We start from the raw sequence: 26472 nt of genomic DNA, 5'->3' as shown, positions 1-26472 counted from the left end.
TAGAATTGTAACAAATGGAATTAACGTACACGAGGGACTTGACTTGCATGCGTGCATTGGTCCAAAAATTCATAGACATTAGAAATACAAGAAATTCGTTTGATATGACTTTTCAGGGAAATTATCTTTTAAATTCATGTTCACCGCTTTGACTCAAATTTTCATATTCAACTTTATAACATACTAAAACGTATATCCGAATCTCTTAAAGTATAAAATTGACAATTTACGATGCATAAACTTGATATCATGTATCAGCATTCTATGTGTATTTAAAACCAGACAACATCTTATCAATAATCATGATAGATATAAATAGATAGCGATCTCGTGCAAATGAATTTTTCTAGGTCTGTTAAATCTCATTTTATAAGTTAAAAATATGTAAATAAAAGTTTTATAAAAAGAATGAGTTCTTGTAGTCCTTTGTAGAACAAATCTGTGGATCAAATGGTTTACACTTGTTTCACTTTGAAATTTGACATTGCTTTCCTTTAAATAGCTGAACACGCATTGATCATGCGTAGCCCATCTACATCTAAGGGGCTCGCTCATATAGAGTTCGCATGAATAAAGATTGAATGAGGTCGACTAATTCACTTGCAAGTGCATACTTCATTAGGAATATTGCCTATGTAAATTTTAAAATTGTTTGTATGCACATTGAACGACAAATTTATGTGACGTATATAATTTTTCTGACGTCAGACACTCAAATCAATCCATGTGTTCGTAGATAGTAGATGTTTTTGTGTACTGTTTAATTGTTCCTTTTAAAATTGTTATACGACGATGACTGATGTACCCATATTTCGACTATTTTATTAATTGTGACTGTTTATTTAACGCATCATGTAAATGTAGCGGCATTTGATGAGACTGTTATTAAAGTGAGAGGGTTAGCGCTATAGAACCAGGTTTAATCCACCATTTTCTACATTTGAAAATGCCTGTACCAAGTCAGGAATATGACAGTTCTTGTCCATTCGTTTTTGATGCGTTTTGTTTTTTGATTTTGCCATGTGATTATGGACTTTCCAAATTGATTTTCCTCTGAGTTCATTATTTTTGTGATTTTACTTTTTACTTTGCTTATTTTGACAAATCTGAACCTTACTAGCTTTTGAAAGCGAATTATCATTTCATTATTTCAACTTCATTGGCGATTGAACAACAACAAAAACTTATACCTCGTAGCTATTAAATGCTGCTTTTAAACAAATAGTCTTTGATTTCTAGTCTCATCGATTTTTTAAATCTAAGTATCATGTCATCATTAATTATACAAGAAGAAAATAAACCGTACAACTTTGTTCAGCATTTGGCACAACTTTTTTGGAATTTTGGATCGCCAATGCTCTTCAACATTGTAGTTGTTTTGCTTTATTAATATTTTGATATGATCATACCTGATGAGTCTTATGTTACGAAACGCGCGTCTTGCGTACTAAATTATAATCCTGATACCTTTGATAACTATTTTCAGCCCTTAAAATATTTAAATGTTGTTAGTGATGACAAAACGATTATAAAGTTTAATAATGACGATTTTCTTTCTTAATTTTTTTGCTGTTCAGGTCCTAACCATAACAACTACCACACCATCTACAATACCGAACAAAACACCAACAACGAGTTCAACCACCTCATCAACGACAATTACAACCACAACACTTATGCCAACACTGATTGCAAAACCAACTGTAAAGATGACTAAAACACCGACCTCCATAACCAAGCCAGAAGTAGGATTTTGTTCTCAAACAAAATGTGACAAAAATAATGAGTGTATCAATGCTACGGTTCCAGGATTATGTTATTGTTTAATTGATAAAGGATACTTCTGTCCATATGTTCTAAAACCAACGTTAGTGCATAGCTCATCTTCAACCGCTACTAGAATTGCTTCTATGAAATCAATGAATTCGATCACACCATCCACAACACCAAACAAACCACTAAAACCGACACCAACCACTACATCATCGAAAACAATATCAACCACTACACCGACGACAAAGTTTGGTACAACACAAATTGCATCGCCATCACCAATGAGAACACCACTTTCAACCAGCACACAAATCACATCATCATCGATGAATAGAATATCAACTACGCAAACATCTATACTTACCGAAAATTCAACAGCGTCGACATTTTCAACAGAACCACTTGCAGTTGGATCATGTTTTGAAACTAAATGTGACGTGTATGACACATGTATTAATACTACCGGTCCAGGACTGTGTTACTGTGTAGCAGATACGGCATATTTTTGTCCTTTTATAGTCAAAGCAAAACCAACAACCGCCTCCCAATCAATGACAACTAAAATAACTACAACTCAAAGTACAAGACCTGGTACCAGTAAAAGTTCAACACTAGCAGAAAATAAATCAGGTAAATAGAAAAATTACAATTTTGACATAGTTAAGATGTTAAAAAGTAGGCTTGATATATATAATTCTTTGTCGATTTGAGACATTCGAATTCCTTAGAAATGTTTCTTTCTGAACCATTCTCCTCTTGCACATGACTCAGTCCCGTTGTATAGGCATTTCCATGCCTATTTCGTCCATATTGAATAGGGGCAGATTATTTCAATAGGGATGGAAATAGTGTGAAACTATGGGAATTCTTGTGCCTGTTTCCAAGCAACTGTTCAGATTAAATGATGTTTTCCCGTGTTTTTCAGACCATATTTACCTTCATTTTGAAAATATGACCTCTATTCAACATGACTGCACTTACCGTGAAAACTGTATTGGGACCTAGTGAAAACAAGAAACGATTAAAATATCAAAAATTCATGAAAACAATACTCTTAATTGACGTTTTGCTTTTGCTTTGTAAACAAGAGCATGATAAAATCAGATATACTTTTACTAAGCTGAGACTCACAGGTGTAAATATAAATAGCTGTTAAAATCTACCTCCGTTAATCCGCATACATGTAACTGAACATATGTGCATAACATTACCTCATACAAAAAAATCAAATTATTCCGTTACAGGTAAACAAAGGCAACAGTACCATACCGCTGTTCAAAATTCATAAATCGATAGATAAAAAAATTTAAAAAAATCCGGGTTACAAACTAAAACTGAGGGAAACGTATCAAATATCAGTGACTAATGTTAACGTACTTAAAAATGTACCTTTATTCATTTCAAAGTTAACTAACATATTATAATATTAAAATATTATATTATAAAGTAAAGTAATTTTCTATAACATGTATTTCTATCCTGTATACCACATTGCCTCACATTCTCATTAAGAAAAAATTCACACACCTAATTAAATGGACATTCAAAAAATCAGAATGTGAATATATATGTTTAAACTCTTTTAGGTCATTTTTTAGTAGCAATAAACAAAAAAACTATGTTAATTGGACATGCTTTGATACTATATATGCCCTTGAATTTTTACTAGATAACATTTTTGTTCGCTTTGGGGATTCCGTATATCGTCAGATTATCGGAATTCCAATGGGGACTAACTGTGCACCACTTATTGCGGACCTATTTTTGTATTGTTATGAGGTACAATTTATGACAAAAATAAGCAAAGACCCATCAAAACAACATCTGATAAACAAATTTAATAATACTTTTAGATATTTGGATGATATTTTGGCTCTCAATAATGACGATTTCAGTATGTATATTAATGAAATTTATCCTGCTGAATTTACTTTAGATAAAGCTAATACTAACAATGACCACTGCCCTTTCCTCGATCTTGATATCTATATCACTAACGGAAAGCTGAATACTAACATTTATGATTTTCATTTCCTATCGTTAATTATCTGTTTTTAGATGGTGACGTTCCCTTGTCACCATCTTACGGTGTTTATATATCTCAACTTGTACGATTCGCTCGTGTATGTAACAATGTTTTAGATTTTAACGAGAGAAATTTATGTATTACTAAAAAAATATTACACCAGGGATTTCGATATCACAAACTAGTCAAAACATTTACTAAATTTTATCATCGGTATAAAGACATCATTCGTAAATATAGCTCAACATGCAGACTTCTTATACGTTCAGGTATTTCACATCCAATTTTTTATGGAAATATTCTTTATAAAGCACAAAGGTGTCAGTATTTACCTCAGAAACTTACAAAACCTTTGAATAGACTTATTGAGAAGGGATATAATTACGATACTGTTGTCAAGTCATTAAAGATTGCATATTTTGGCGTTAATATTGAGTCACTGATAAGGTCTTTGCGTCGGAACTAAACACATTTATTCTAAAAACAGTTGTTGGCATGACACAGGTTATGTTCTTCTCATATATGTTATGATGGTATGATACTAAACCCCTAACGGGAAGGATTGTGCCTGATGTTCATATGATGAAATCATAATCTTTCAGTCAGTTTAATTGAAGTCTGGAGCTGACATGTCAGTTAACTGCTAGTAGTCTGTTGTTATTTATGTATTATTGTCATTTTGTTTATTTTCTTTGGTTACATCTTCTGACATCAGACTCGGACTTCTCTTGAACTGAATTTTAATGTGCGTATTGTTATGCGTTTACTTTTCTACATTGGTTAGAGGTATAGGGGGAGGGTTGAGATCTCACACACATGTTTAACCCCGCCGCATTTTTGCGCCTGTCCCAAGTCAGGAGCCTCTGGCCTTTGTTAGTTTTGTATTATTTTAATTTTAGTTTCTTGTGTACAATTTGGAAATTAGTATGGCGTTCATTATCACTGAACTAGTATATATTTGTTTAGGGGCCAGCTGAAGGACGCCTCCGGGTGCGGGAATTTCTCGCTACATTGAAGACCTGTTGGTGACCTTCTGCTGTTGTTTTTTTATTTGGTCGGGTTGTTGTCTCTTTGACACATTCCCTATTTCCATTCTCAATTTTATTTCATTTCTAAGTTGTTTTATTTATTTCTTTAATTGTATGTGATTGTATTTTGTTTTTGAAATAAAGCATAAATTATCAAGGTAAAAAATATTGTACCTATACCAAAAGTTTGAGAAAGTTTGAAAAATATAAGAGAACTACAACACAACAGAGACACAACACCGAAACTGACTTGGTACAGGGCATTTTATGAAAAAAAATGGTGAGTTGAACCTGGTTTTGTGGCATGCCAAACCTCCCGTTTTAAAGGCAGTGTTAATTATAACATTTTAAAAAAGTTACAACATTACACGACAGGGTTACAATAAATAAACAGATAAATGGGAGAAAATATAGGACAGAGAAACAATCGAAAAATTGCCATCTAAAGGTAACAGGTTAAACAAATACTTTTATACACCGGACGCGCGCTACGTCCACACAAAACTATGCCCGGATGTAAAAAGTTTGAAAGCCATACGACATGTCAACCGGCTGTGGATTTGACGGGAAATAGTAGCCAAACGAATAATAATGCTGAGAATGACTTAAATAGGGATTAAACGTATTTTTTCTAAAAATTATTTAAGTAATAATGCATACAATATATACCGAATAAAATGTTTCTTAATGTTCATTATTGTTTATCATGTTGCTCAATGTATTCATGTATTCATATGTCATATTCATTGTCACATCTCATCGATCAATATATTACATACACATACACATAACATATCTGAGAAAAATGCATGGCAACAAATTGAAGCCTGTACATGTATACGGATTATCATTATTGATGTTTCGTCAGACTAGGTTAAGAAGTTTTCAAAATGACATTTTTGTTTGTACAAAATGTATTATCATTTTTTTGTTGCCTAGAAACAAATTGGAGAGTTGCCATTAATATGCTATTATAAACAGTATTTATAAAAACAATGTGTCTTTTTTGTATGATTCAAAATGTTTCACTATATAACACGTAATGGAAATCTCAAACAGTAATATTTTATTTATATCTATCATTTAGACGAGTATATATCAACACATTAACAACCAGAATGACTCTTAGCATCAATACATTATACTTATCAATCACGTAATTTGATATATGTTAATGGTTTATAATAATGTGGTAACCAAAGCTATATGCTTCTATTGTTAGGTACTTGTAAGTGAACAATTCGACCTCATTAAATCCTTATTCGTGTGACCATACATTTAACCCCTTAGCTGAGATAGATTACGCATACGTTATGCGTGTTTAGTTATTCAAATAAAAGAATATCAACAGTGAAAGTGAAACAAAGGTAAATCATTTCATTGACTTATTCAATCCTCAAAAACTCATCCTTTTTTGTTACATGTTTGTTTATTTTTGTAGTGATTACGATTATAACACAATGTTGACTGCTGTATCCCTATTTGTGACATTTCTACCTATTATGTATGTTTGTTTTCGTCAAACGTCGTTGTCAGTTGAACGAAATTTGATGCAACTGTTATGGAAATGAGAGGTTTAGCAAGCTATATAACCAGTTTTTATCCACCATTTTTCCACACAAGAAAATGCCTGTACCAAGTCAGTAATATGACAGTTGTTATCCATATTCGTTCGATGGGATTGAGCTCTTGATTTTGCCATTTGATTAGGGACTTTCAGTTTTGAATTTTCCTCGGAGTTTAGTATTTTTGTGATTTTACCTGTTTTTTCTCTTAAAGTTGTTGTGTTTCCCTCGATTTTGGTTCGTTACAAAGATTTTGTTCTCAATTGATTTATGACTTTTCAACACCGTTATACAACCTTTTCTTTTACTTAACCTAATCAGATGATGAAAATTTTTTTATTATCAAAAAATGAAAATGTTTGTTGTTCTTTTGGCAAAACCTTTCACAATAAATTATTGGGACGAAATGAGATTTTCATTTCGTTGAAATTTGACGAAGGAATATTTATGTACTTTTATCCTGGAATCTGCATGGTGATATTGCACTTTTATGTTCTGTGTAAATAACAAAATTATGTTCTATTCTGATGTTTTAATATTGTTTATTTATAACAGTCTCGCAAATTCTTTTAGGAATGGCGAATGCATTCTAAAATTATTGTGTTTTTACTTTTTACTTGTGTGTATGTGGTGAGACGATAATGAACTATCAAACTTGAACTTGAATCTATATATCTAAATTCTTTCAATAACAACTTTATAGCAATAAAAAAAGTTAAATACATATTCGGAGTGTGTCGAAATTTTGGTCCCGTGAAAGATTGTTTCAGTTTTTTGGCTTTGTGAAACAGTTCTTTCAATCCTTTGCCTTACTTACTTTTTTTTAAATGTTGCATCTCTATTTTGCCAAGTCTGAGAAATAAAAAAAAAACAAAGAACTGAATTAGCCCTTAAGAATACTGAAAACATGAAAAAATAAATGTGCTGCAACCATACCGTATGACTTCATAAACTCGTTCTACTGTCCTTTCGACAACGATACAAGTAGACTAGATTTGTTGCTGGCCGTCAATGAACAGATCAATGTGTAGTGACAATGAAACATCAACAGAATTTGATTATGCAACGTCATTTGCCAATCATGTTTACGGCCGCAACGTCAACTGCTAACCAAATTGCCGAGTGCCATAAAGTACAGATTCATGCCATAAATGTTTCCAATGAACTGCATTGCCAAAGAATTGACTGAAGGAAAACCTGTATAAAGCCTTCAAGTTCCAACCGCATAATTGCCAAAACCAATTAATGGGTTAAACAAATGCAAAATCAGAAGGTGTAAAACAGAACCCAAAAAATGTCACACAGAATTTGTTGACCTTTCTGACAATCGTTTTTGCGTTAGTAACAGGCAGTCATCGCTTTTGACGTTGACACATTCATTCAAAAATAACACAAAAATAATCTAGTGTTGCGTTTCCAAAGCCGTTCAGTTTATATGCATAAATACAGCCTCGGAATGTTTACAGTTCAAGATATAATCTTAAATTAGAATGTTTAATCTATGACATAATGTTAATACAATGCATTGAACAAGAAAACCGTGTTAGTCATCTATGTGAAAATCGACAAATTGGTGACGAATATCACTATCTATTGGAATGTACTTTTTTCTATAAAAAAACGTACAGAGTATTTATCCTCCTATTTTGTACAACGACATAATACATTTAAATTTTTGGAACGTATGTCGAGTACACGAAAACCAGTCCTGAAGAAACTTTGTTTATTTATAAAACATATTAATACTTGTGTTTGTCCTCCTGGCTAGAGACTTCTGTAACCTCTCTCCTTGTTTTGTATATATTGTAAATAGTTATTGTTGTTATCTCTGTACTGATGTTATGCATTGGCTTTATGAGAATAAAGATATATTTAGTAACAATTATTATCAAAGGTACCAGGATTATAATTAAATACGCCGTAAGCGCTACATAAAACTCATCAGTGACGCTCAGATCAAAATAGTTATAAGTTATGAGGACCCAAAATTTTCAAAATATTGTGCCAAATACAGCTAATGTACTGTAAATTCAGAAATTATTGCGTGCATTTATTATTGCGATGTTGTCATTTCAGACTTAAATGCGATTCTAAGTTTTACGATTTTGAGAAAAATTCTGTTAAATTCATATTAAATATTTCAAAACGCAAGTTTAAATTATTGCGTTTACAACTTTTTTCGCATTTTTCGCAATAATAAAAACCTCGCATTAATTTCTGAATTTACAGTATTCTATTCCTGGGATAAGAAAATCCTTAGTTTTTCGCAAAATTCAAGTTTTTGCAACAAGAAATTTATAAAAAAGACCATATAATTGATATTCATGTCAACACCGAAGTGCTGAATACTAGGCTGGTGTTACCCTCGGGGAGGAAACGTCCAAAGTGGCATCGACCGAGTATTGGAAATTGTTATCAAAGGTACCAGGGTTATAAGTATATACGCCATACGCGCGTTTCATATACATAAGACTCACAAGTGACGCTAGAATCAAAATAGTTATAAAGGCAAATAAAGGCAACAGTAGTATACCGCTGTTAAAAACTCATAAATCCATGAACAAAAAACAAAATGACAAAATGCACTTGAATGACATCACAAACACGTACAAAGTCAAAGAGCAATGAAGACGCAAAATTTTCGAAATTTTATGCCAATACGGCTTAGTTAATCTATTCCTGGGGTAAAAAAATCCTTAGTTTTTCGCAAAATTCAAAGTTTTATAACAAGAAATTTTTAAAAATGACCATATAATTGATATTCATGTCAACGTCGAAGTGCTATCTTCTGGGCTGGTGATACCAAAAGTGACAAAAAGGCAACTGTAACCTTTGAAAAAATCAAACATAACGTTTACAGGTATTGTAAGCAGAACATTAACATTTTTTACAAAATTAATAAATTTGTTGTTGACAGTTACGAGTTCAAAAGTGAAAATTTTTCTTCACTTCATACAGCAACAACAACAACAACAACAATATACTTTATTTCAAGAGGGTCAAACTTTTAGCTATATATATAACTAATCGTCTCTGATGTCTTCATCATAAAAATCAAACAAAATGCAAACAAAATGAAACATATACATTGTATACATTAGTACGACAAGTCAAGTATGATAGTAACGTTCTATCCAACTTGATTGAATGTTATAAAAAAAACACATGATGACATAATCATTTCTCAATATTATCTATACAGCTAGGTTGATTTTAGTAAATAATCTGTTAAAACTTATTTTGTATTTGAAAGAATTTACATTTTGTAATATTTCTTAACGGTATTGGCGAATTATTCCACAAGAATGGTCCAAAATACATAAGAGATTTTTTGAACTATTCTGTTTTTGGTTTAGGGAATATGAGATTTCCTTGGACAACATTTCTCAATGGGGTATGGATTTGTGTCTGAAACATAATGAAACTTGTTAGTAAGATATGATGGGGCATCATTTTAATGCACTTGAATGACATCACAAACTACCTGTGACATTTTATTCTCTGTTAAAAAAAGAGGGACGAAAGATACCAAAGGGACAGTAAAACTCATAAATTTAAACGAACTGACAACGCCATGGCTAAAAATGAAAGAGACAAACAGACAAACAATAGTACACATGACACAACATAGAAAACCAAAAAATAAACAACTCGAACCCCATCAAAAACTAGGGGTGGTCTCCGGTGCCCCGGAAGGGTAAGCAGATCCTGCTCCACATGTGGCACCCGTCGTTTTGCTTATGTGATATCAAATCCGGTAAAAAGTCTAATTCGGTAGGTCGCATTCATGAAAGGGAAGGGGATTGTGGTTACGACGTAAGGAACATATCCGATATCATTTGTGAAACGGTTATTCCATAACGGTCAATTAACTCGTGATGGCGTCCGTAAACTGTCATCCAGTTTAAAGTCATAAGAAACCTCAAATCAATATAATGCATATGCTTTTTTTTTTATAACTCAATGGATAGTTTTCATTATAAAACTTATGTACATATACTTTTTTTCTGAAGAAAATTCTTTAATTTATTCATATTTAGAAAAAAGTTTACTTTATTTTAATTGCTTCTTTCCAGGAAGCAGTTCCCCCGACATATTTTCCGTATGCAAAGTGACCTCAGTGTGACCCATCTCGTAAAAATCCGATGATCAAAATACGCATGGATGTCCTTAAAATAAATTATTGTCTGAATTTACATGTGAAACACGTGCTCAATATCCGTGTTTTTTGTTGATTTTTTGTCGATTGTGGACAAACAGGTGACAATCGTTGAACTTCGGCTTCCAAACACGAACTTTAATTACCTGCCATATTTTTTCAACAACACTGACCGATTGAACAAAAAAATAACGATTATATGAAATTTACACGAAAAAATGACAAATTCGTGCACAGAAGACTAAGTTTATAATGTGTGAATGCATTGGTTCAAGAATTGGAAGAACATTATTTTTCACCGGTCACTCGTTTCTTATGGCTTTAAGTGTTTGAATAATGGCACAGAAGGAGCGAAAGGGTCTGTTTCTAGTATTAATCTAGCAGCTCTCTTTTGTTATTAGATATCACAGGCACTCGTCTCAGAATTATTTTTCTTATAAACCTTTATATAACATATAAAGGTACATAGGATTATTGTTTTTCTGAGACGAGTGCCTGTGTTTAATATCCAATTTAAACCCTCACTGCTACAACTACTATACAACAATAATCAATTGATGGCAAGATATAACCATTATAGAATAATTTTCTGCAGTCTAGATTAAGAAATTTCTTAATATTTAATAGAAGATGAAATCAAGATGACTTTTTTTTTTTAGAAAGGGTCAATGCCTAAGAGACATTTGCATGTGGAAGATTGTATCACTTGATTCTAAATATAATAGTTAAACAACTCTCATTGTAATGTTTCATTGCTCTTTGCTTTGTTCAAATAATTATATATATTGTTTTATTCTTTTATTGATGAGCATAAGGGGTACTATATTTGGTGTATGGAATGATTATAAGGTGACCATGTTTAGCTGGCAGCTGTAATTTGACCTTGACCTCATTTTCATTGTTCAGTGGTGAAAGTTAGGTTTTTGAGTTTTGGTCTTTTGTAATGCTATATGTAATAGGTCACCTATATTTGATGTATAGAAGTATTTTATGATCTGTATGTCTGTCGCACAGGCTTTGTTTGACCTTTTCACCTTGATCTCATTTTTCACGGTTTATTCCTCGGCGTTAATTTTGGTATTTTGTTCCGTTTTTCTAAAACAGGTTTTATTGACCATGACCTCAACTTCACGGTTCATTGCACAGTGTTAAGATTTTGTGTTTTGGTCTATTTTTCTTAAACTATAAGCAACTACATTTGTTGTATGGAAGAATTGTTAGCTGTACTTGTTTGCCTCGCATGGTTCATCTGACCTTGACCTCATTTTCATGTTTCATTGGTGAATGTTTAGTTTTCTTGGTTAATGTTTAGTTTATGTGACAGTTGTAATAAAGCTTTATATTTAGGACACTATCAACATAATATCAATGATAGTAAAGAAGGTGAGACATTTCAGCGTGTGCATACTTGTTGATGAAGTTGAAGTCCAATCACAATCAACTTGAAACTTAGTACCGTACACATGTTCCTTATGATATGATCTTTCGAATTTTTATGCCAAATTAGAGATTTTCCCCCATTTTCACTGTCAATTGCACATAGAAAATATAACCACGAATGGGGCATCCGTGAACTATGGACACATTCTTGTCATACATATGTTTCAGTGCTTGATTTAATGCATTGTTTTGCCTTTATTCTGCCAATCATTGAAACAATTACTGATTATAACATTTGAAAATATGAGGTTAATTTCAATGAGTCAGAATCACACTGATGGCACAATTGAGTGAGAGCTACAGTTTAATTTTTTTATTTATTTCATTCACGGATTAAGAAAAACTCAAAAAAGGTATCCATCAGTGTACTTTGCTTAGCTGATCCAAATAAAAAAACAGTATTACTGGTAGTACCTATTTTTATGATTTGGTCGTCTAGTTTTTGTATAGACTGCAACTTCTTTTGCATTCACAAATCAATAACCAATTTTTCCTCCAAAAATAGTTAAAATCATTACAAGAGTGCACACACTGAAATGTCTCGCCTTCTTTAATAATCATTGATATTATGTTGATAGTCCTAAACATGAATCTTTATAACAACTTTCACATAAACTTAACATTAACCAAGATAGTTAAACAAAGGCCAATGAACCATGAAAATGAGGTCAAGGTCAGATGAACAATGCCAGACAGACATGTACAGCTAACAATGGTTCCATATAACAAATATAGTTGACCTATTACTTATAATTTAAGAAAAATAAACCAAAACACAAAATTTTAACACTGTGCAATGAACCGTGAAATTGAGGTCATGGTCAATAAAACATGTGGGACTGACATATAGATCATAATATATTTCCATACACCAAATATAATTGACCTTTGGCATATAATATTAGATACCAAAACTTAAAAACTTAACTTTGACCACTGAAATTTGGCACTGAACCATGAAAATGAGGTCAAGGTCAGATGACATTTGTCTGCTAGACATATACACCTTAAAATCATTCCATACAAAAAATATAGTAGACCTATTGCATAAAGTATGAGAATAAAAGGCTGCGCTTTAGCGCATGATACGCCAGTTGCTCTTTTAACTTGTCTTTTAATGAATTTATATGATCAACTAGAAATAGTGTGAGCCCTGTCAAATACCCCCCCCCCCCAAATAATAAATAAAAATGCACAAACAAATTCAAATTGGCACTATTAAGGCTACCTCAAATTTAACTAAGTTTGTTGTCTTAATTTTTCATCCATACATTCTATCTTGTTCACAACACACTTTCTGAGTACCAAGTACCTTTAATATTTATAAAATGGAAAGGGATCATATGTGAGTTATTGTCTGAAGTGTGGATGACGAACAGACAACGGTATACCATTTATTGTTTAGAATATTCACAAGATGATCATATTGATAAATATTTAGGAGCATTGATTTCCTTATTTTTTTCATAAAATGACACCTTTTAACATTTAAGGAATATTTAGTCACATGTTAGGATTTTTATGTTGTCACTTGTTCAATTATTATGTGCTATTGTAGACTAGTTATGTTTTATAACATTTTTTATTGCGCTCAACCCTTCCACCGAAACCTAACTCTATAAAAAAGCTGCGATGCTAAGGTATCATTTGTGATTTCAATTGAAACCAATTTTAACAAGAGTAAAATATCCTATGTTTTCATCAGATTTTATAAATTATTATTTGTCACATAAATAGATATAAACAATTCACCAAAGTTTCATGGACATTTGTGAAAGCCTTTTTGAGTTATTGTCCGAAGTGTTCAAAATCCCCCTTTTTTTATGAATAAAGCCCCATAAATCAAAAACTTTCCAGACGGACAGACAACGGAATACCATAATACCTCCCGTCCCGGGCGTATAAAAACAGACCAAAACACAAAAACTTAAACTATAACCACTGAACCATGAAAATGAGGTCAAGGTCAGATGACACCTGCCAGTTTAACATGTACACCTTACAATCCTTCCATACACCAAATATACTAGCCCTATTGCTTTTAGTATCTGTGATATGGACTTGACCACCAAAACTTAACCTTGTTCACTGATCCATGAAATACAGTAGAGATCAAGTGAAAACTGTTTGACGGGCATGAGGACTTTGCAAGGTACGCACACACCAAATATAGTTTTCCTATTACTTATAATAAGAGAGAATTCAACATTACAAAAATTCTGAACTTTTTTTTCAAGTGGTCACTGAACCATAAAAATGATGTCAAGGACATTGGACATGTCACTGACGGAAATTTTGTATTATGAGGCATCTTTATACAAAGTATGAAGCATCCAGGTCTTTCACCTTCTAAAATATAAACCTTTTAAGAAGTTAGCTGAAGCCACCTCTGCTGCCGCTGCAGGATCACTATCCCTACGTCGAGCTTTTTGCAATAAAAGTTGCAGGTTTGACAAAAATGAGTGCTCATAATAATTTCAGATTTTACAGGAGATTAAATTTATAACTAACATCAGGAAAATATCATAAAGGTAACTATGGTTATGCTGATAGATTACAATAACATCGCAAGAATCTAAGTAACAAGTTTTGGTAAAGATAAGGATAAAAGAGTTAAAGGAAATCTCTTGAGAATCTTTAAATAAATCAATGTGCTTTTGATTGTTTGATTGTTGGTGTTTTAACTCCACTTTTGGGATATTTCATGGGACCAGTTTTTATTGGCGGAGGAAGCAGGAGTGCTTGAAGAAAACCAGGAGGAATCTTGACAATCCTGGTGAATTAAGATTGAAGTCCAGTGCATCCGCACAAGTGGGTTCAAACTCACAACCTCACTGTTGACTGGTTAGTGATTACAGAGGTAGAACTTTTTACACCATTTAGCAACAGGAGGCCCCTCAATGTGCTTTTGGGTGAGGTAGATTTTTTTCTGCTTTTGAAACTTTGGTTTGTTTGGCATTTATGTTTTTGAAAATATCAAACAATTCATAAACAATATTTATTTAATTTCAACAAAATTATATTATTTGATGACATACAACACACTACAGCAGTTAAACACAACTGACAAAAATGGGCATAAATAATAAAATGATTTATGAAGCAAGAAACACTGAAAAGAATGCAGCTTAAAAAACACTTATTGTTATTGAATGGACTCAATGTCTTGGACTTACATGTACATGACATAATAAAATGATTTATGAAGCAAGAAAGACTGAAAAGAGTTCAGCTTAAAACACACTTATTGTTTAATATTGAATGAATTCAATGACTTGGACTTACATGTACATGACACAATTGAAGCTGCTTTAAATAGAATAAATGTACCAAATTTGGATGTGTATTATCTGCATCCCTTTTTTTTTATCCCAAAATCTGTTGTGTTTCCACACCTGTACTTTGAAATGATACAGTAATGAAGAAGGAAATGTCTTCAGTCTACAATACAGTATAATACACACCCCTCTACCAATTATATGTCTTGGATAAAATAAGTGTGAATAATACACAGCTGAATATGGTAAGTCTTTGTGTTTATTTCAGTCTAAGGAATGAATGAAAAAAATAAAAAAGTAAAGAAAATTTCAATAAGTAGTTTTGAATAAGCAGATCATGTTCACAATAGCATTCCATATTTTACCAGTATTAGCATACCTTTTTACTTTCAAGAATACATAAAAAAAAAAGATCTACTACTGCATTCGATAGGATCTTTGGATTTCATTTTTCTATAATGAAGACATTGAATGTCAAAGAAAATTGATTGTGAGAAACAGTTTTTGTAATGCAGAGGATCAATCACAAAGAAGAAGAAATTTAAATAACACACATGATTTTTTATACATTAGTAGTAAACAAAGCATTTTTTTCCTACCCAAATATATAATTTAATAGAATAAATAGTGTGTTATCTTTGCACATGAGCTTAACAGTTCAATTAGGCTCAGTAAATGTGTAACCCATTTAAAATGTCAAACAGATTTTGAATACCAATGTTCTTGCACTGTGTGCCTCTTATGTAAGTATAGTGAGGAAGAGACCATTGCAATCTATACAAATATCTTGTTCACAACAAAATAAAGAAGAACTTTGAAAGTACATGAAACTTTTCCTTTAACCAGCAGAAAGCAAAATTACTGGTCTTTGGTTTTTTAAATGTTTTACAGCATTTGATGCTTAATACACTAAAATAATAAAATACCAAGAAATTTTGTGAATTCATTGAAGGTTGATTTCTTCATGATAAATAAAACAAAACAAAAACATTGATTAAAAAAGACATGGTTTTATGTGAAGGACAATAAAATGTGATATGGTTTCCATGGAAATAAACATAAACCCTCATAATGATTAAAATATGCATGCACAGCTGCATATGCAAATGGGGACATTTTAGAAAAATATGCTTGTATGGCATTTTATAATTTTATCTTTTATAAAGATACTTATAAACTTCTTGTCAAATTTTCAGGGCAATTAATTGTTTTGAAGACAAGCTTTCACCATGAAAATAGGGATACTAAAGACATTATAAATTATCATGGTTTACAGAATAAACAAAGTCTTAGTTTCAATATTTGTACATTGTACAATGCATTCAACTTATGTTATCAAACTTAAATTTCACATCACTGTAAACATGTCTATATTTCAGTCCTTGATGAAACTGGTCTTGGTGAACATGAAGAATTCTTTTCACCACATGTATGCAAGCATTACAGTGTAATAAAATGATGTTTTCTATATTTCAGATCTTCTTAATCCCCAAGTTGATTTCCTCTTCCCCAGGCATGCCTGCCACCATTTGCATTATTATTGCCATCCTGTCGTCTGCTGGCTGGGGCTTGTCCAAATCCTGACACTCCGCCTCTTCTGTTTGGTAGCCATTTGTATCTAAGAAAAAACAATTTTTAAAAATATTTATTTAAACAATATGGAAATAGAATTGATAGAAGTCGTTCACATAATTTGAGTTGGATTTAAACATTTGGTTGATTGGATTCTGATAAAAGATTCCCAAATACTTGCCATGATTTTTACAAGGCCTATAAAACAGATGTTAATTGCACTAATGTTTGGAACAATCTTCTTTTTCATTAAGTTGAATTTAGTTAATCTATGAAAGTATAAGTATATGTTGCCCTCTATCTATATGTTCTAACAGTCAAAGTTGATTGTATCAGGTTTACATATGAATACAAGAAGATGTTTATAACATGACAAAAGTAAAGCTTCAATACATCACACTATTAAACCAAACAAGATATCTTTAGAGCATCAATCAGTTTTCAACAATTATCAAGTATAAATACCATATGTTATAAATCAATTCAAAGTTAATCCAATCATCTGTTGACCAATTTACTATCACATGATATTTTTTCTATTGTTGTGCTAACTGTTAATGACATAATATTAACTTATAATTAAATCAATGTCTTTTGGAAAGTAAGATACATGACTAATTGGCAATTGTACCATGTTCAAATATTTTATCTGCTGAAATCAAAATTGTTGATATTTTTTTTTTTAAATCTAAAGTCATCTATAGTTGTTTATCATATATTTAGTACAAAATACAGCTATTTTGTATATCTAATAAAGGTTCTTTTTTCCAGTCTGTATCACCTACCCTGTATCGCATACCCCGTATCGCATGGCTAAACCCGTATCGCATACCCCGTATCGCATGGTAAAACCCGTATCGCATACCTTTTTTTTTTTTTTTTTTTTAAACTTAAGTCAGTTTTTTAGGGGTTTTTTTTGCTTAAGAATTTTTTTTCTATTAAAAAAAAAAAAAAAAAAAATATAAAAAAAATTAAAAAAAAAAAAAAAGATTTTTTTTTTCTCTAAAAATAGGTCAATTTTTTGAATGACGTCATTGTTTGGTATGTAACGTCACGAACTTCAAGTTTTTACAACAATTTTTTTGGCACACTAAATGCAACTATAAAAATTACAAAACACTCAATAATACAATAATAAACAAAATATTTTCAAAACAACAGATTGTAAGGTAACCTAGGTGCTTCGTATAAATAATTGAGCAGTTATTTTAAAGCTTTGAAACAAGACAAAAGCAGAACTGAAGGTAACCCAGTGCTATGGATCAGAAAACAGTTCATATAATATAAAACTCTTCTGTTGAAATATATGATAAAGCGTATAATACATGGGAAAATCCGTATCACATGCTGTATCACCCTCGACCAATATCATCCCTCGGGCCTAAAGGCCCTCGGGCTGATATTGATGTCTCGGGATGATACGACATATGATACGGATTTTGCCATGTATTATTCTCTATGTATACCACACCCATTGTACCAACTTCATATTTTGGGTAAAAAAGTGTGCACTATACATGACTAAATACAGTAATTTTTTTTCATTTCATAGTGTTTTGTATGCTGCCACCAGATGAGCCATCTATTTTTTTTTCATTTGATAGTGTTTTGTATGCTGCCACCAGATGAGCCATCTTTTTTTTTGTACATTAATTCAAAATTATGGCAAGTTTTAATTTAATTAAGATAAATTTGATCATACTACTGATAACAAACTTACAATATGGCTGGTACTCGTAACCATGTAGCTCCTCCAAAATCTTGTGGATATTTAAACATTAAGAAGAAATACAAGTGTCCAACAACTATTCCAAGTAACTGTGCTAGGCCACTGGAAAAAATATACATAAACTATCATGTTGAGTGATTCATTGACTCACTAACAATATTATTTTTAAAAATTTACTATATTAAACAGTGTATAAAACTGTCTCAGGCAAACTTGACCTTCCATTGAATTGGTTACTTTTATGTATTTTTTTGTCATATAACTCTTTGACTGTTTCAAATGTTCTTATACATTCTCACTGCTTTCAAATATTGGACTTTAAGCATTCCTGATATAGGCAAACTAGACAAGTGCTTAGGACATAATTTAACATATATAATGTATTGACCTAAAAAAAGTAAATTTATCTTAGGGGAGTACAGGAACTGCTATTGATGCATCTTTGGACTCACCAATTTTGAATATTATGTCATAGACTCACGGACTAATCTTAGTGAGGACCCTGTTATTCAACATTTTTTTTGCATTAAATTGTTTTTTATAAAGTGAAACATAGATGTTGTATTCAATTGACAAGGAATCAATTTCCAATGAGCTACAAAACCACAAGAATAATTTTATGTTAGGTCAAGATATTACATGCTGGTAGTTTTGCATTATGTTAAATAAAAAGAGTGTAATAATTAAAGATGGCAGAAAACTGTTTATTTATAACATCTACAGTATAAAATTTCTACATACCCACTTCCAATAATAGCATTGAAAGCAAACAAAACCCAGGGCAAATACATGGCCTGAAAAAGAAAAAAATATTGACAGTTTTCACAAAAAAACTGAACTCTTGAGGAAAATTCAAAAGGAAAGTCACTAATCAAATGGCAAAATTAAAAGCTCAAACACATCAAACGAATGGATAACAACGATTACATTCCTGACTTGGTACATGTATTTTTAGATGTGGTACTGGTTATTATAAGTATAGTTGTTTTAAAATTTTACAATAATTATAATATGAATTTTCTAACAATGTTAATAAATAATCAACATGTAAAGATCCACCATATAAAGTGATCAAACAAATTTAATTTTAAACATATATTTTGACCGTATAACATGAGACAAAATAAAAGATAAAAGTGCTATCAAGGTGACTAAATGTACACATTGACTATGACAGGTTTTACAGAATATTAGATTCACATCTACAGGAAATCTAATGTAAAAATTTAGTTTATGTAATGATGTTTCTTGTATGCACTAGCCACTATGCTATGCAATTGAAATTCAACCACTATATGAAGTTCATTTAATTTTTGAAATAAAATAAAAAAATTAATCCATGATCCTTTTAAAAGATTTGAAAACATATTCTGCTCAATTTAAAAACTGCCAGGTATTTTTGTGATGTATCTGACAAAAAACATTACGTCTGCACACATACATGTGTGTATAAAAACTACCCACCTTAAACTGTGTTCCAAACCAGAACTGTACAATCTGATCTTTATTTAACTGGCACCACACATATAACACACTTAACACCATAGGATCCATCAGTAACTATAATAGTAAATAAAGAGAATTATAAAGTGACCTGATTATGTACATTATGTATTTGTTTTATATTTATTCCAATAATTCTTTCATTTTCATAATGATATGTATCACATTTTTAGTTAAGAAATAATTGATGGAAGCTATACTTTATTGTAGTTTTAACATGGGTAGGCATTATATTCGTGATTATTTTTGCCTGAGCTATAGTGAGGGCTAAAATAACACGAATATAATGCCTACCCATGTTTAAACTACAATAAAGAATAGCTTCCATCAATTATTTCGATTCTGATTAGGATAATTATTTATTACCTTTAAGGTAATAATTTTTTTTTCAAAAGGAAGAGTTTTGAATAGCCAGCATGAACAATATGGTCATATCTAGGTCAAATATGTCAATTTCTTTTTAATCACCAAATTACTAACTGAAATACCAAATACAACAAGTAATAGATGTGATATATGTACAAGGAATTTTAAAGATGTTTATGTACACGCTTGCTGCAATTGCCCAAGTACTAATGAACAGTGCGAAGTATGGTGGGACATTTTAAGTAACAATTTTCCAGTGCAGCTTTACTGTGAATTAAGCATGTATGACGACGAAATCCTGTTTCAAATTTTACTCGGTCGAAAACCACTGACAATTTTTTCAAGCATAGAGGAATCCGATCAATTTCTCAAGCTGTGTCATGCACATGTTATCCAGTGTGTAGCAGAATATAGTCGATCTCTTAGACAGTGTTGTTAGATGTGTCAATACATGATGTGTCACTGCATTTTTACTTAAACATTGCTTGCATAGACTATTTATATATTATCTTTTGTGTATTTACCTTATATTTTGCTCTTATACTAAAATTGTGTGTGTAATTATATTGTAACGTTTACTTATATTTAATTATTGTATGTTCATTGAATCTCATTTATGAGGAATTAAAGATATGAATGAATGAATGAATGTACATGATGTATTTGTTTTATATTTATTCCAATAATTCTTTCATTTTCATAATGATATGTATCACATTTTTAGTTAAGAAATAATTGATGGAAGCTATACTTTATTGTAGTTTTAACATGGGTAGGCATTATATTCATGATTATTTTTGCCTGAGCTATAGTGAGGGCTAAAATAACACGAATATAATGCCTACCCATGTTTAAACTACAATAAAGAATAGCTTCCATCAATTATTTCGATTCTGATTAGGATAATTATTTATTACCTTTAAGGTAATATTTTTTTTTTCAAAAGGAAGAGTTTTGAATAGCCAGCATGAACAATATGGTCATATCTAGGTCAAATATGTCAATTTCGAACTGCAACACATTACAGTCAAAATAAATGAATAAGTATCAATATGTGCCTCATTTAAAAGTTTAGAAGTGTTTTAAATAAATGAAATATATTAAATGCATGCTAATTTCATAAAATGTATTATTCTGCAGTAGTTCATATACACATATGCAAACAAATTTTATTAGATTTAGAGCATGAGTTTATTCACAAAGCGAAAGAAGCATGTCATATTAGAATTGGAGATAAAATCAATGGTTTCAGATTTTGTTGTTTCATCATTAGTTCAAATCAAGTTAAATTCATATAACTTGTATTTATCATGTTTATTCGCTTTCTTCTTTTATTTTTAAATCAGCATTTAAATCCAAGAATTAACAAAAAATTCAAAGAACAGCATTCATTTGAATTTCATTCATTCAACTTGCTAACAACTTGTCAATTGTATGGGTAGGCAATTAAGAGAGTTATTTAGTATGAGTAAGATTTTATGAATCGATACAAAACTCTTTCCTTTTTGAGTATAGATACTACAGTGATTTTTTTACATGTTGTACTTACATATATTTCAGCTACTAATCCAATTATCTGTTTTTATTGGTTAAGAAAAAACTCTAATGTAAATCAACATAAATGTAAAAAGCTTCATGTCATTGGTCAAAATTCAAACAAAATCTCTGCTGTTAACCCCCCAAAATCAACAGAAATCTTATCAAAATATTCCACTTCCTTAAAAAAATAATATTTTTAACTTAGTTTTCTTTTCTTGGCCACACCAATTTAATTTCTTCCAAGTCATAATCAGGTTCAGAACAACCCCTTAATGTTATGAATATCCCTTTTATGAGGGGCCAATATAAGTTATAATATATTTTTTTTGTAAAAACACTTCAAGTACAAAAGGGCTTATATTTTCCCAAAGAACTATAATATTTGGTATTAAATGGTCAAAACATGTCCAAGAATTTTGTAATATTCCTGGACTTTAACCATGTTAACTAATTTACATTAACAGTTTAATATTATTCAAAATAAGTGGACATAGCTAAGGCCGTTAGTTTTCTCGTTTTAATTGTTTTACATTGTCTTATCAGGGCCTTTTATAGCAGACTATGCTGTATGGGCTTTGCTCATCGTTGAAGGGCCATACGGTGACCTGTAGTTGTTAATGTTTGAGTCATTTTGGTCTTTTGTGGATAGTTGTCTCATTGACAATCATACCACATCTTCTATTTTAGAAAAGTTGTTTAAAATATAATGTATTTCTCCTCTTTTTGAGTAAAACATTCTAAGTTGTCAAAGGTTTTGTATAGTAGCACTGTTCAAATCCTTAGTATTTCTATTTTCTTTTCTACAACAGTAAACATGGGAAAATGACCCCTTCAAGGCCCTTGCCTGAGGGAGGGTTGGTCCCAACCTGATAATAACAAACATAGGTCAAAGTACGGCCTTTTACATAGAGCTTTGATCAAGACCAACCAGCAAGCTATAAGGGACCACAACTTAGTATTGTACACAATTCGAACAGGAAAACCAACGATCTAAATTATGTTTCCTAACGGGAAAATACCAATGAACCACATCAACAAACGATAACTGCTGAACGACAGGTCCCGGAATCAACCAGGACAGGTGCACTAACCTGCAGCAGGTATGACCGTCGCTTTACATTATAATTGCAGTTAATTGCAAATCCTTCAGAAGTTCTTTGTACTTTATTTTAACAACGAACATTTTTGTATAGGGAATATAAGTTAGGGGGAAAGAAACCAAAGTTTTGTTCTGTACTGGTATTTCCGCGCTTATATATTTATATCGGAGCACTGCCGCTTGGAAAAAATTGGTTTCATGCTGAAACAAATATTCTCGCAGATATTTACAGTGTTGTGGGGTGCTGATGGTTTAAAATCGTTATATAAAGGCTAGACTGTGATTTTCAAAACAAGTGTTGAGATCTTTATATAATATTTACAAAAAAACTGTGCGGGAAATGGACATGATTACATTTCCGGATGCGGGAAGCAAGAAAAAAAAAATCCGTTTTGGAAAAAAATAGGTGCGGGCAGGTCCATTGAACAAGGAATTAAATTGGTGTGGCCTTAGAGTGCTAAGACGTCTACATCAAGCCCAGTCTTCAAGATAAACTTTAATATCTACATGTACAGTACAGGTTCATGATATTTATTTTTTAGGAATTTTAGTATGATCCTGTTGGCCTTTTAGTCTGTAGAGATGACTTTTACAGGCCAGACAGCAATTTACAAGCCTGAGCTGCAGGGCATGTGGTGAAGAACCCAACCATTCATTTTGTTGATCCATTTTCGTTTGCCAATAGCTAGCTATATAGTCAATTCTATTTAAATTAATACAAGAACATTTTGAAAGAAAATAAGGAGGTGAAAGAGCATTTGCTATACTAAGCAATAAATTGTCTGTGTATTGTCGTACCATGGTTACTTTTTATATGGTTTTTGGAATACTGTGATAAGGAGGTATTGAATCTTGAGAGCATTTGTGGATGTTGTATTTTCATATCTAAGCATTAGAGAGGGTTGTAAGGGGTGATTTTCCTGCAACTTGTTTTGCCATTTTTATTTCACGTGCAGCCGTGAAAAAAGGTTCATTTATAGCATGTTTCTTGAAATTGGTAAAAAGATCAAAGTGCAAGAATTTTTTAATTGTTCATTCATTGTGAAATGGCAATTTCATTGCATGTTCTTCCGTGCAGATACCTCCTTTGCACCCCTCATTATACATATAGAAGAATGTCAGAAGTTGCTATATATATGATTTGATTACTTGTCAATCACTTTCTGCCTAACTGATATTTATTCTATTTTTGTTTTTATTCATCCAAATTTATTTCAAAGGATACAACAAGTGCCAACCAGTTGAAGAGCCACATAAAAGCATATTCTGCCGGCTTGCCATCATATATACCTAAAAAACACATATCAAACTATAATCATGATTCATGAAGAATAATTAGCTCCCATATAAAAACAGTTAAATGTTTAAAGGGAACTTGGGCTCTCAGGCTGTTCTTTTATATAGCCACCATGTGTTAAATACACTTTATTGAATCAGAAGTGAATTATTTCCCTTTTAGCAGATGTGAACATGTACATTACAAATGTAAGTACATGTACAGATGTGTAAATCTCAATTTTAAACATATTTTTTTCTCTCAAAATTTCATAAACCATGTGCACAAATCTCCTGGAACTTGAAATATTTTATTTGTTTTTAACTTTTATAAACAGTGCAAATAAATTGTTTAAAAGTTACAAATGATTTATTAGCACTGTGTATTAACTTATAAATCATTTATATTGTAACATGAGGTTGTACATATACATCATTCACATGTATGAAAGGTATTATAGAAATAATTAGCATACCTGTCTCTATTCTGGTAGAATAAGAATATAAGAAATAAAGATTTATCAAGTATGGGAATCCTGTTGGATAAAATAGAACAGCTGTTAGTGGCCTCCAAAACTGAAAAAAAAACAAGGATAAATATAATATAAGAACAATATTCATGCAGATCAAAGTTTTAATCACAAAAGCATTATTGAGAAAGTAAATTGTAAAAATAAACAGTAACACCGAGTTTACGGTCCAGTTGAAATGTTTAATCAAACATCAAGTAAAGACAATATTATCGTAAACCGAGAAGATTTCTGTCATCTTATTAAAGTGCTTCTAACTCCAGGCTTAAGTCTACTAAGCCATTCATCTATTATTGAGAGTTAAAAAAATAAACGAGTACACCGAGCTGGAGCTACATTGTGGAATGACCTACCAATTCATTTACGGAGAGAACAATCGCTTCCTCGTTTTAAAAAAGGTTTGAAGACACATATTTTTAGACTGGCGTACTGTGATGTGTAAGAAATGTGATAATTTATTATTATTCTAAAAAGTTTAAGTGATAGGATCTTTTTTTTTTTTTTTTTTTTTATTTTTAACTTATTTAAATTTTTAGTTTTGACGATTTTATTGAATAGACAGTTTTATTTATCTTTTCATTGTGTTTTATAAAGTTATATAGTTTGTATAAACATGATAAACTAAACATTGCTAAACAAACATGTCATTTATAGCAAAACTAATCAGAATTATTAATGTCAATTCATTGCTGTATTAGATCTTGAAGACTATATCAGTTTGCAATAAAATATCTTCTTCTTACTGTTGGACCAAAGAATGCAAAGATCCAGAATTTTTTCTACACAATTTGAGTCATACATGTCATAAAGAGAATATTGAAAAGTTGGTGCCCCTTTTCAAATTGTCGGCTTGTGCAACAACAAAAAACAAATGATAAAGGAAAATACATAGAAAAAAACTATTGATAGGTTAACAACGGCCATATTCCTGACTTGGTACTGGACAGTTTAAGAAAAAATGGTAGGTTGAACCTAGTTTTGTGGCTAGCAAAACCTTGTGCTTAATGACGATGTATGTTAAATAAACCACTATAATGACAATTTGTCAAATGTAAGTATTACTGATTCAATGTACCTGAAATTTGTAAATTAAGGATTCATAATGTAGAAACAACCACATAGGATTCAAAAGTCCCAACTTCGCTGCTATTGGTATAATAACTGATCCTGAAAACCACCATTTCGTTATTTTCGGAATACTGCGATACCAATCTCCGATATCATTCGATGACATCTTGTTTCTTGAATGAAATTTCAGTAAATCAGATCATCAGTTGTCTTGATATTGGTACCTGTTAACTTTACTTATATTTAAAACCGTGTAAAACTGACGTGGCTTTTGCACAAAAAGTTGATTATCACCGGAAGTAAACATTAATCGGTTTGCTCGGGATTTTTCTCTGTTCAAATCTCGTAAACCCAAAAGTTTACGAAAGTATGTATGTTTCATACATTAATTTAGTAAAACGAATTAATGTGAAAAAATACGTGCATTTTCTTTTTCAAATATAAAATGTATCTTCAATATATTTGAAAATTAGAACTTTAAATAAATTTATATTGAAGGCTAGATGAGATTCTATAATCGCT

General features: G+C 31.3%; 2 protein-coding genes across 2 annotated transcripts; one reads left to right on the top strand and one right to left on the bottom strand.

Annotated features, from left to right (window-relative positions):
* The first annotated feature begins 1541 nt into the window (after positions 1-1541).
* Positions 1542-2411, top strand: LOC134722324 (mucin-2-like). Its single transcript, XM_063585933.1, has one exon. It carries the CDS (start codon positions 1542-1544, stop codon positions 2409-2411), a length of 870 nt encoding a protein of 289 aa, XP_063442003.1.
* A 12564-nt stretch (positions 2412-14975) lies between these two features.
* LOC134720817 (derlin-1-like) lies at positions 14976-26275 on the bottom strand. The gene is made up of 8 exons (XM_063583343.1): positions 25958-26275; positions 24829-24928; positions 24303-24367; positions 21989-22015; positions 20035-20130; positions 19312-19364; positions 18562-18672; positions 14976-16887 (listed from the first exon to the last, which is right to left on the bottom strand). The coding sequence occupies exons 1-8, from the start codon at positions 26114-26116 to the stop codon at positions 16752-16754; spliced, it is 747 nt and encodes a 248-aa protein (XP_063439413.1). The 5' UTR covers positions 26117-26275; the 3' UTR covers positions 14976-16751.
* Positions 26276-26472: the final 197 nt, after the last annotated feature.

Source organism: Mytilus trossulus, chromosome 6, assembly GCF_036588685.1.
Source record: "Mytilus trossulus isolate FHL-02 chromosome 6, PNRI_Mtr1.1.1.hap1, whole genome shotgun sequence".
In the NCBI taxonomy this organism is placed as follows: domain Eukaryota; kingdom Metazoa; phylum Mollusca; class Bivalvia; order Mytilida; family Mytilidae; genus Mytilus; species Mytilus trossulus.
This window is presented reverse-complemented; position numbering and strand designations above follow the sequence as displayed.